Source organism: Phodopus roborovskii, unplaced genomic scaffold (genome assembly GCF_943737965.1).
Source record: "Phodopus roborovskii unplaced genomic scaffold, PHOROB, whole genome shotgun sequence".
Taxonomy (NCBI): domain Eukaryota; kingdom Metazoa; phylum Chordata; class Mammalia; order Rodentia; family Cricetidae; genus Phodopus; species Phodopus roborovskii.
Genome location: NW_026126514.1, coordinates 24,442,918 through 24,455,969, shown reverse-complemented (window position 1 = coordinate 24,455,969; position 13,052 = coordinate 24,442,918). Strand labels below are relative to the sequence as shown.

General features: G+C 43.6%; 1 protein-coding gene and 1 pseudogene across 1 annotated transcript in view; one reads left to right on the top strand and one right to left on the bottom strand.

Moving 5' to 3' along the window:
• Fntb (farnesyltransferase, CAAX box, beta) overlaps nt 1–13,052 on the bottom strand; it is a 77,329-nt gene that overhangs the window by 50,115 nt on the left and 14,162 nt on the right. Inside the window, exon 2 of the mRNA XM_051196033.1 lies at nt 4,949–5,013. Coding sequence (XP_051051990.1) covers nt 4,949–5,013 — 65 coding nt within the window. The remainder of the gene's footprint in view (nt 1–4,948; nt 5,014–13,052) is intronic.
• On the top strand, nt 8,323–8,419 carry LOC127230824 (uncharacterized; annotated as a pseudogene).

Genomic DNA, 13,052 nt, shown 5'->3' with positions numbered 1-13,052 from the left:
CTCTGACCTCCAAACACCCATACATGCATGTGCCCCTTGCGCGCGTGCACACACACACACACACACACACACACACACACACACACACACGCACACACCATAAAAAAATGTAAAAGAAATGTCTTCAAATACTGAAACTCCTTGTCTTTTGAACAATCTTTTTATGTGACAAGGGGCTTTTGGGTCATTAAAAAAACCAAAGAGTTCTGAGGCTGAAGATTTTGTCCTCCAAAGGGCAACAAACTTCCAACAAGCTTGTTGGAAGTGGTTGGTAAACTGTCTATACCCCTACTTTGCAGGAACAGCTAGCTAATGGAGGGAAACCTCTATCAACTCCTCATCTACCTCAGATTGGTGCCTAGAGAAAGAGATAGCTCAAAGATAAGCCCCTCCTAAGAAGCTCCTGAGCCTCCCCACAGACAGCCAGGCCCCGGGAGTCCTGCTGAGAAAGGGGTTGTTAAGGTTTTCCAGCTGGTTCTGTCTGAAGGGAAACTTCAGCTACATATGTTGGGGTGGGCATGGGAGGGTAAGGGGATGCAGGGAGGGAGTATTTCCAGTAACCATGTCCCTAAGCCAACTTCTTTCATTCTCATCCATTTAATTATAAGCATATAAACATATTGCTAAGTTGAAGTGTCCAGTTTATTTTGGTCAGTCAGAAATTATACTTAAAGGCTACGGTTAGGAGCTAAATTGTGGCCTTCCTGCCCCCTCCCAATTAATGTTGAAATCTTAACCGGTGGTGTGACTTGTGCTTAAAGTTTAAAGTAAGACTTTTAAGGAAGAATTTAAGGTTGAATGAGATCCTAAGGGTGGAGCCCCACCCAGTATCACAGGTGTTTTAGTAAGAGGAAGAACGCTAGGAGTGTACCCCAGTGTGGAGTGCTTGCCCAGCATGCACAAGGGGCTGGGGGTGGAGGGAAGAACCTGGGGAGTCTGAGCACAAACGAAAGGCCATGTGAGGACACAGCCAGGCAGCCAACTGCAAATCCTGGAGACAGGCCTTAGGAGAAACCAAGCCTGCTAGCATCTTGACCTTGGTCCAACCTCTTGAACTGTGAGAAAATAAGTTCCTGGTCTCAGAACACTCAGTCTTCACTTGGTTACCACAGCCCAAGCTGACTCACAGCCCCAGCGTTCCCCTTTCATTCTCTGTGTAGGAAGTTAAGAGCCAAGGGTCCTCCCACCCCCAAGAGTTCAGCCTCAAAGCCAAGCAGGTGGAAAAGAAATCAGAGGCTGGGGTGGGAGGGAGGACAGGGATGGCACAAGGGTTCAGAGCACCAACGGACAAGGCACTCACATGACAAGCGGGGGTGGGGTGGGGGGTGGGGGGGACTCCAGGACACTCCAGAGGACCAGCTACAGATACAGACTGTACTTCTGGGGTAAGCCCCCTTGGCTTCCTCTCCTTCCAACCTCACCCCCACAACATCACTGAGCTCTGCTTCCTGCAGCCTCAGGACTTTGAACATGTTGTCCCTTCTGTCTAGAACATTCTAGACACTTCTAAGCTAGCCAACTCACTCATCCCATGGGTCATCTTAGGTCTCAGCGTAACTGTTACTTTCTCTGAAAGGTGACCCCCATCTGAGTTATATGTGTCCTGGACTCTCAGGCATCCACTGATAACTGGTGGTTATGTTCATACCCTCAAGAGACAGCCAGCTCAGCTGAAGCAGGACATGGCCCATCTTGTTCAGGGCCACTTTCCAAGCCTTACAGAGTACCTGATGAAAAGTTTGTGCACTCTGATAAGCCTCTCCACCGATGCACCAAATCAGACCAAATCAAACTGAAATATTAAACCACACACACACACACACACACACAAACAGGTTTAATGGGCAAAATGTTCCCAGATGATTTTCCAGCCCCCACCCGAGAGAAGAGATGAAAAAGAGAGACTGGGAAACCACATCTCTGTTTACTGGAGGGAAGTCTAAATACCTTGTGAGAGTGGCCCTGAGCATCTTTGGGGGAGGGTAATTTGTCATTTGCTGACAAAAGTATTAGAAGTAGCCAGTGAGATGGCTCACCACTGAACATGACCCAATTTTAACGGCAGTACAGGGCATTGGTGGGGCACCTAGTAGGCAGGGAGGGTACTAAATTCAACCCCTAACATCATAAAAATAGGAGAAAAAGAAGGCTTCTTAGTACTGACCACCTCACTCCAGGAAAGTGTACACTTCAGTCATAAAGAGCAATAAATCTTTTTTTTTTTTTTTTTTTTTTTTTTTTTTTTTTTTTTTAAGAAAAAGTCTCCTGTAATTTAGGCCAGTCTTAGTCTTGAACTGCAGAAAACTGTGAAGTCCTGATCCCCACCCCCACCCCCTCTAAACTGCTTGGATGACAGACATATACCACCACTCCTGACAGTAAAGTCATTTCTGGGAAGAAGGTTAATTGTAGAGCTCAGCAGCATTCAGTGTCAGCTTTGAACTTCTGCCACATCTGTTTCCTGGCTTTGGCTCTAGCAGGATGAATAGCAAATGTGGGCCTCAGCACATCGCAGGCATTCCAGAACCTGTGCACAGACAGTGGTCCTGACAGTGTGTCACATCCGCTCAACATCATGACCTTAGAAACACGAGCAGGCTATGTCACCTGGGTTCACTGCCAACATCCGGGTATGCACAGTGGCGAGCCATGAGGTCCGTCCCTGAATCATGGTGTCAGACTCTTAAACGTGATTTTGTTTCTTTGGTTTGTTGTTAATTGGGGGTTGTTTCATTTTGTTTTGTGGTGCAGCTCTGGGCCTCATACATGCTAGACAAATATTCTACTGTTTCACTATACTTCCTAGCCAAGACTAGGCTACTAAAAGGTTTAAATTGTAATGATAATTTAAAACTTTGATAGATTTTCAGATTTATTCCTGGGGGGGGAAGGTTCCTGGGTATTGAAATATACCCAGAATTCCTGGTGCATTCTGGCAAGTACTTTGCATACTGTACCACACCCCAGATTGATCCTTATACCCCAGAAGCTCATTCTATAGAATTTAGCTTCAGCTTTACATTGATTCACTGTTTTATATACTCAGCTATTCAGCCAAATGTGTAATATCGCTACATCAACTAACATGCTAATTATCTTCCTTTAAGACACTCATTTTGGCCAGCAATGGTGGTGCATGCCTTTAATCCCAGCACTTGGGAGGCAGAGGCAGGCAGATCTCTGTGAGTTTGAGGCCAGCTTGATCTACAGAGTGACAGCAAGGGCTACACAGAGAAACCCTGTCACAGAAATCCAACACCAAAACCAAAGCCAAAATAATAAAGAAAGAAATAGACTTGTTTTGTGGGCTAAAGAGAAGGCTCAGTGGTTGCTGTTGCAGAGGACCTGAGTAATCTTTCCAGCATCTATATGGATATGGTGGCCTACATCCATCATAACTCCAGTGCTGAGGCTCTGACGTCCTCTTCTGGCTTCTGCATGTCCCAGACATACACATGGTGTATATACTTACATGCAGGCAAAACACTCACATAAAATGCCAGTAAATAAAATATTTTTAAAAGACACTCATTTTCGGCTGGGTGGTGGTGTCACATGATTTTAGCCCCAGCAATGGCCAGGCAGAGGCAGGTGGATCTCTAAGTTCAAAGCCAGCCTGGTCTGTAGACAGAGTTTCAGGACAACCAGAGCTTAACAGAAACCCTGTCTTGAAAAAAAGCCAAAAAGAGAGAGAATCACTCATTTTTGTTGACAAAAATTGAAACAAAGAAATACAAAAAAATTGAAAACAGGAAAAAAGAGAAAGGAAAAAGAAAAAAAGATAAAACTGGAAGCTATGATTCCAGAAACAAACACAGGAACCTGATATATTCTGTTTCTAGACCGTTCCAAGCCAAAGAAGAACACTTGTTTTCCACCAGCACCTGACCGAAGTTCTATGAACTGGGAGTGGGGTCTCTTTTACTGTCCTTCACCACTCCCCAGACAACCCTTCCAGACCCCACAGCTGTCCTCATCTCATTAGAATGACGAGTCCAAAGGATGGGGACTGAGAAGGAGTGTCAGATGTCACAGGTTCCTTGAGTGGGAACACAGAGCCCCAGGCAGGAGACAGTGACTCAGAGCTCCATCGGGTGAGTCATCTGTGGGCACAATGGCTAAGCCTTCCCAAACACTCACAGCCTTCACCATCACCGAGTCCAACCACTTCTGGGGAAGCGAGGCTGGAGCAGGTTTGTGTGAAGGCAGCGAGAGCGGCATAGATTTTCTTAGCTGCTGAGCGGCTGGCATAAATGTCATTTGCTGAGCTCCTGCTGTGGCAAAAGGACTAGTTCCTCCTCCGACTGAGGTCTCAGCGGTGGGTAATACAGAGATGTAGCCTGGCAGGCTAAGAAGAGACTCTTCTAGCTGAGAGTCTGGCCAAGTCTCCATCAGGGTCCTGCAACAGGTACCTCTCTCCTGAGAGTACAGACAGGCCTCTGTAGAAATCAACCCTGTTCCCGATGAACCAGTCTCACAAGGCTTTTATGTCCTCGGCCCAAGGACTAAGCAGAATTCCTAAGGCTGCCCACCCTGAACACTGAAGGGCTATTTCTAGGCTGAGAGTGTGTGATATACAGGCGAGACTCTTGAGTTCAAACCCCAGCATTCCAAGGCAAATGACAGAATGAATGCCTCCCTCTGTGGCCTCCTTAACTGTCTGATGAAGTCAGGAGACATGTTAAACAAGGTGGGACAGAGCTTCAAGCCACACAGCATCTCAACTACCGTGGATAACCTGGTTAAGAGCACCCGTTCTCTTCCAGAGGACCCGAGTTTGGTTTCCAGCACCCACATTAGGCGGCTCACAACCGCCTATTTTTCAGTTCCAGTAACGTAGAGATTTAGTCCAGCTGGTTGAAGAAATGCTCTGTGGTTGGTTAAATGAAGGCAAAGAGGAACAATAAAAGGTTCCCTTGGGCCCCCCCAGCCCCTACTCACAGCTTACCTGGGTACTAGGTGGTTAAACTTGTAAGAACTGAAGACCTCCTGGATCCTCTCTTCCACTTTGGCCTGATAGGGCAGCAGGACATGGAAGAGAGAAAACACACAGGTGAGATGCTATCACTGTCTCTTCCTATTGCCATGAGTGTCTAATCCCTTAGCTTTTTCAGCACACTTGTCCCCTGCATTGAGAGGCTGTAGTAGTATGACAGGCTTACTGACAAACAGGAGGTAGAAACTGGAGTGTAGGGTGTAGGGTCAGAGACCCCCAAAACAAGAATTTCAGGAATGTCCTTCATTACCCAGCAGGGATGCCAGAATGGGGGCTCTGGTTTTCTTATCTCCTAAATGAGTGCCTTGCCTGGAGGGAGGCTTGTCTCAGTTCCAGCTTCTACTGCTGTGATAAGCAAGACCAAAAGCAGCCTGGGTAGGAGGAGATATATTTCATCTTAGAACTCTTGGGTCACCCTCTATCACTGAGGAAGTCAGGGCAGAAACATGGAGGCAGGAACTGCTTACTGGCTTGATTCCCATGGCTTGCTCAGTCTTTATTATACAACTCAGGACCACCTGCCCAGGAACGGCACTACTCCACCTGCCACACCCTACTCCAAAGTGGGGTGGCTGGGCCAGCCCACATCAATCATTACTCAAGGGAATGCTTAATCCCAGAACCTCGGAGACAGAGGCAGGTGGGTCGCTGAGTTCCAGGACAGCCAGGAAAGCCAGAAAGCCAGAGCTACACAGACAGAGCTGTCTCAAAAAACCAAAAACACAAAAAGAGAGAAAAATAAATAAATAAAAGAAAGGAAAAGAAAATGTCTCATAGATTTGCCTACAGGCAATCTGAATGGAGAGGCATTTTCTCACCTGGGGTTCCTTTTCCCAGATAACTAGCTTACAACAGTTGACAAACAATTTAGCCAGACCAGGTATATAAATGAATGAGGGTGGCAACAAAACTTCAATCCGGACAGTAATCCTTCCTGGTGAACATAATTGGCTCTGTAGACTTTCATGGTGGGAATGGGTTACTTACTCCCCAATTTTAGCCCATTCCTAAATGATTGTAAGATTACCTACTCAGAGGCAAGAATGTCAAATAGTATTGATCAGAGCTCTGTGGAGGGCCATTAGAGGAGAGCTATTTCCTCCTGGTCAAAAGAATAGAATCCACCTCTGGCCTCGGGATCCTAAGACCTAACATTCCAAACTAAGCCAAGACATAAGAGTCAACCCAGCTGGACCTGTCAATCACTTGGTGGGGACCATCCCTCTAGAAGGCTGATTCACCTTAAATCATGCTAAAAATGTGGAAGGAATAAGTATCTCTTTAAGGAGATAATGTACTTTCCCTTCCCCAAATCCTTACTCTCAATATAGTTTCTTATGGAACTATACCAGAGGGCTCTGCTTAGGTCCAAATTACTCCAAAATGTACCTCCCTCCCTCTCTTCCTCTCTCTTTTGTTTTTGAGACAAGGTTTCTCTGTGTCCTCAAACTCAGAGATCCGCCTGCCTCTGCCTCCTGAGTGCTGGGATTAAAGGTGTGTGCCACCACCACCTGGTCAACACATCTCCCTGTTTAACTTTTTCTTCTTTTGGATATTGTAAAGTTTAGACATGCTTTCCTAGACAATGTGGGCTTTCATGCTCTTCTGATGAAGACCACCACCCTGCCTTCTGCCATGAGTCAGAACTCCACTGTTGTACCTGAATGCCTAACTCAAAAAGCATGACTTTCTCTCTTTCTCCCTCCATGTTCCTCCTCTGGACATCTGCTAAGATTTACAGCTTTGCCTGCCCTGGAATATTTCTTTTAAATTCTAATAAAACCATCCTCAGGTTTTTTCCTGAGGCTATTCTTTTTTTTTTTAAGTTTTTATTGATTCTTTGTGAATTTCATATCATGCACGCCAGTACCCCAATACCACTCATCTCCCTGTCCCTCCATATCTGCCCTCAGCTCTTGTAACCTCCCCAACAAAAGATAAATAAATAAACATGCCAAAAAATAATTAAAACAAAACAAAACAAAAAACATCTTGATGTAGAAGCTGCAGTGTGTCACTCTGTGTCACACAGTCTGCCTTTTGCCCAAACAGCTTTTCTTGCAAATGTCCAGTGCAATGAGTCACTGGTCTGGTCCGAGGCCTCTGGCTTCTGCTACACTAACAATACTGGATGCTCAGCAGGACTCCTCTTGGCTCTCCTGCTGTTGGCCTGTGTCATGGAGATCCTACAGCTTTGGTTCTGCAGGGCAGGCCTGTCACGTGCTCCAGCAGTCCTTAGATACAGGAGAGGTTGGGGTGCTCCAGCAGTCCTTAGATACAGGAGAGGTTGGGGTGCTCCAGCAGTTCCTAGATACGAGACATTGGGGTGGGCCAACTCAAAGCCCTGGATCTGGGCCTGGGTAGTAGCTGAGTTGGTCAACCAACCTGCTCTCCTATGCCCGCTGGTGCCACGGGGGCCAGTTCTCCTGCTTTGCCCAGGTGAGGGGCAGGACTGGCTCCCCCGCCCTCACACCATCGGGGCCAGCTCTCCAGCCCTGCCTGGCCAGGGGTAGGACCAGCTCTCCCACTCGTACACCCTCGGGTGGCTCTTCCTTGGCCAGGCCACCAGGGCCCGTTCTACCACATTGCCCAGGAGAAGGCTCTCTCAAGGAAAGCAGCCAGGGCCAGCCCTCCCATGCTGTCTAAGCAAGGGTTGGGGGAGAGAGGGACATATCAGCTCTCCCATCTACTGATTTCACTCTTAAATTCTCTTATTAATATAGATTTAAAAACTTCAAGAAGGGTTTTCAGTTTCTAGCAACAGGTGGCACCCTTGATGGGGCTCCCCAAAAATTCCATTAAATGAAGATGAGGAGAAAGGTGGGGGACAGATTACCCTGTTTATAAAAACACACTGGTGTCATACAAGTTTCTCCAGGAACTCCACCCATGATCTCCAAACAGTAACAGTAGCTGCCCCTTCCCGTGTAGCCCTTTGACTTCTTCGCCCTAAATTCTAGGGACACCACAAGTAATTGGCTGAGTTGGTAACTGCTAATATTTCTTTGGATTTATAGTGTAATGAGAAACCTTTGGGTAACAGCAAATGTATACCACCCTTCCTTATTGTTAAGTCTGTGTATCAACCACACAACGCATGCACACTGCTGTGAAGTTCAAGGTGCAGAAAAGTAGTATGCTCATCTAAAACATTATATGAACTAGCTGGCAGTGGTGGCTCACAACTTTAATCCCAGCACTTGGGAGGCAGAAGCAAGCAGATCTGTGTGAGCTTGAGGCCAGCCTTGGCTACAGAGAAGTGCCAGGACAGGTTCCAAAGCTACACAAAGAAACCTTGTCTCAAAAAAGAAAAAAAAAAAAAAAGAATTATAGGAACTAGTGATGATTGGGAGTTAATGACACTGTGTGATGGGTGCCGCCCATTAAATCTTGTTACAATGTTGGCACATTACCCATCTGACATTTAGACTTATAGGAACTAGCCTTAGGCGATTGAGGTAGCTTGTAATGTACCGGCTAAGGTAGCTTGTAATGTACTGGCCAGGAAAAAAGAATAGAGACTCGTGCTGTGGGAGAGGAAGATGAGGAAGGCCCAACCCAGCACTGAACCTTCTTGTTCACTACCCCCGCCCCCCACCATGCCTCTTCTTTCCCTCTAAGAGCTCATTTACAGTGCAGAGTTCTCTAAGATGATCTTTTTGAAAGGGCAGATGTTCCTCCTCTGCTCCTCAGGGTGCTTGAATGAATCCATTTCCTTCCTGTCAACTCTTGACTAAATATTGGCCTTTGAGTGGTGAGAAACCATCTTGGATCTAGTAACAAAACTAATAGGAGTTTGGGTGCTTACCTCCCCATTACCAGTCACTCAATGGAAGTAGATACTGAGGGACTGGAAGTGGACAGACTCCCAAGTAGGCAGGCAGATAGGTAGCCATCCATGACTAGGTAATAAAGATGGTAAACTTCCGAGATGGCTTACTTCTTCATCCTCTAGACCTGAGACAAAGCCTGGCAGTGTAAAACTGAAAGACTTAAACTAGCAAAGAAGTGAAATGGAGCCCAAATAATTGAAATGAAAGGCAGTCTGCCCAGAAAGCTGACCAAGGCCACTGTGACTTAGTTCCTGGAATTTGCTAACCAGCATGAATATCTACACAGTACATGCACACCTTCTGCCATTGAAAGCCAGAAGAGGGCATCAGATCTCCTCGACCTAGAGTTTAGACAGTTATGAGCCATCATGCGGATGCTAGAAATTGATCCTGGGTCCTCCGGAAGAGCAAGCAGTGCTCTTAACCACTGAGCCAACTCTCCATTCCCTTTGTTTTGTTTTCTCCTCCCCTTCTCTTGGAATATATATTTTTCTCTTGTTTCTGTGCTAGGGATCAAACCTAGGGCCTGCACATGGCAAGGAGCACTCACCATCTAGCTATAGTCCCAGCCCTGAAAGATTTATTCTCTGTTCTATAAAATTGTCTGTCAAATACACAATTGGTTCCCACCAAAGATTGTATGTTATTGTCAGGTTGAAGTTTCAATAAAATAAAACTATGAGAATCACCCAGGAATTAATAAGGACATCAACAGCTAAAATGCCAAGGAAAGAAAATCTAGGTCTCTATCACACACATATCTCCACAGTCTCACAAAATGGAGAATCTCAGAAAAATCAGGTCACCAAAGAAACCACAGGTAGATCTCTGCCAGCTCCCATTGTTTTGTTTTTGAGTCAGGCTGGTCTGGAACTCACTACATAGCCTGGGATGGTCTTCAACTCCTGATCATTCTGCCTCCACCTCCCAAGTACAGGAATCACAAGTATACACTACCATACCATACCCAGCTTCCTCTCCATTCCTGTGGGATTTTTGTTTTTTTTTTTTTTTTGGTTTTGTTTTGTTTTGGACAAGGTTTCTCTATATTGCTTTGGAGCCTGTCCTGGAACTCTGTAGACCACACTGGCCTCCAACTCACAGAGATCTGCCTGCCTCTGCCTCCTGAGTGCTCGGATTAAAGGCACGCGCTATCAACACCGGACCATTCTTGTTCTTTATAGTGAGTTCTTCTTGAGATTGTAAGCTATATAATGATCTTTTTCCTGGGAAATGTTTGCCCTTTTTATAATACAGGGGATGGACACAGAGCCTTGAGAATGCTAGGTACATGTTCTGTCATTGAGCTGTATATCCCACTCTCCCTGGAAAACTTACAAACAAAAACATTGCTTCTGAAACATCCATTGAGTGAGAGCTTCTAGTTCTTTTGACAAATGTACAAAACTGATTTGCATTTAACGAGAAGATGTGAACTATCTAAAATTTATTTACATTTGGTTTGGGGACATGTTTTGGTATTTGTATTCGAACATGAGTTTGAGGGATGACGTGGTTAAGAATTTTTAATACTGCAAGTTACAGACTGAAGTCAGCATCAAATATGACTTAGGAAAAACAGAACATTGTCCCAGGTTCCTTACAATTCTTTCTCCATTCCAAATACTGTCCTTGGAATAACACAAAACACCAGAGTAAACAGAACAGACAGTATTCTGTCATGTTGCCCTTGGCTGTCAACCAATGAGCTACGGAAACAAACATGTTGCACATGGTGGCAAAAATATTAAATAAAGATTTGCCGGTGGCATACTGTTGTACACCTGAGATGACAAACCTTCAAAGAAACAAACCCAACTGTGAGAAAAACTCACTAACATACAAAGTCTATTTAATACATATAATGTCCAAATGCGACCAAAGGCATCTATCCAACCTCTCCCTAGGACTCTGCCTCTCAGCTACCTGGGGAGAAAACCATCCAATCAGGAATGCCCAGCTCTCACATGGTCAACATAAGCAGTCAAAAACCACACAAGAAAATCGAGGTTTATTTCTACACTAAAATACCTGACAGAACATGGAAATAAGCCATAATGTTCATGGGAAAAATAATAAAAATATTCCCAACATATTGTCATTTATCTGTGGATTTCCTAGTCACATCCTTTCTTTCAATACAGCCTGTAGCAGACTTAATAGTGATCACTGAAGTTGTGAATTCCAAGAACACCTATGACAGCTCAGCTATCATAAAAATGAACAAATAATTCTTTGCCTCTTAAGTAGTTACATCTTTTTTGCCAGGAATAATTGTACATGACCATAATCTCAGCACCAGGGAGGCTAAGGTAGAAAGCAGGATAGTAAGTTCAATGCCAGCCTGGGCTACATAGCAAGGCCCTGTCTCAAAACAAAAGACTTAGTTAATCAAAATGCATGCTTTTAAATATATTCAACAAGGGAGTACATACAAAAATCCAAATATATATTTTTTTACATTTGATACATGGAGGTAGCCAAGCATGAGCTTGCTGTGGTATAAAAATAGTGGAGAGTGTTTACTGCTCCTGCAGAAGACCCAGGTTCAGTTCCAGGCACCCACACAGTGCCTCACAACCATCTGTAACCCCAGTTCCAGGGGATCTGATGCCTCTTCTGAGCTCTGCAGACTCCTGCACATAAGTGGTACCAGACATACACTGAGACACACACACACACACATACAAATATTTTTAAAAATATCTTAATACATATAAAATTAAAATACATAAATGATGTACATTAAATACATTCATTAGATTGTAGCTTCTTTTCCATGATACTCCTTTATGTACAATTAGTAAATAGGAGATTTTTATTAAAGTTTTGTTACAATTAAAATATATGACAATGCTTTGTCAAGGATCTTAATACTTAATCTCCTTGTCCAGGCTGGCCTCACTCCCTACTCATCTGTGGATGATCTTGAACTTCTGTTCCTCCTGCTTCCTCAACCAAATGATAGGATCATAGCAGGCAGCTTCACCACCAATTTATGCAGGGACTGAACCCAACCAAGGCTTTGCACATGCTAGGAAACCCCTAGCTCTGTGAACTTTTATGTCACTCTAAGTGATGGGTAAAAGGACTGTTACTAGGTCTCACCAAGAAGAGAGGTAACTAATTCCTCACCTTTAAAAGATGATCTGATACATTATCAGGTTATTTTGTTAAGTGTTCAAAGAAACTTCTAAACATTTTTCCTTTTTGATGAGAAAACTTAAAATATAAATGTAAGAGGCAATAAAGGAAGATTAATGGTGACTCTATATGGAGACATTTTTCCATGGTTTCTGGGTTTTGCTCCCATTTGAAATCTACATAAACTTTATCATCTGAGATGGGCTATTCTTGCTATTGAGATGGTAAAGCTGCTATTCAACACTCATTCACTGCTAATAGATATATTTTGTCAATACATAATGTTAAGTGGTTAAATATTTTCACATCTAATCTAATATATAAATAATAAAGATTACTAAGATGAAAACAAATACTATTTACAAAAAGGCAACATTAGATTTGGAGTCTATATTTAAACATATATATATATATGTATATACACATATGTATATACATATATATATATATGTCTTGTTTAGTTATTTTTATTAGTATGAGAGTTTTGCCAGCATGTCTACCTGTGCATCCTTCCCACGCAGTGCCCTCTGGGTCTTCTGGAAAGGGCAACCTGTGCTCCAAACTACTGGGCCATCTCTCTACCCCCCTCAATTTTATATTTGTATGATGTATATAAAAGAAAATGTTCTTAGGATATATGAAATATAATATAACATATCCATCTGCTATATATATTACATTTATATGTCTGACAGATGCAACATGATAAAATTATCATTAAAATTTTGTTCTTTTTATGGTTTTCAGATACAAGTGTATACAGCATATTGTGTTTCTAATTATATTATAGTCATCATTTCTTGGTACCAACAATTAGATATGGCCAAGAATTTTGCATTCCAAGCTCTAATAATAGCTAAAAGAATTAAACACTGACCACACAAGACCTGCTGAGTTACAGAACTGAAAATAATTAGATGCTTTCATAAATTGCTGTTTTCTCTGATTTTGTTTTGTAGTCTTTGTGACATTTTAAAGCCGTTGTCTCTGCTGATACTGCTACAAAAATCCTTTTTCTATTAGAACTCAGTGTTTTGTTTTTGTTTGTTTTTTCCTTTGGTTTTTCCGAGACAGGGTTT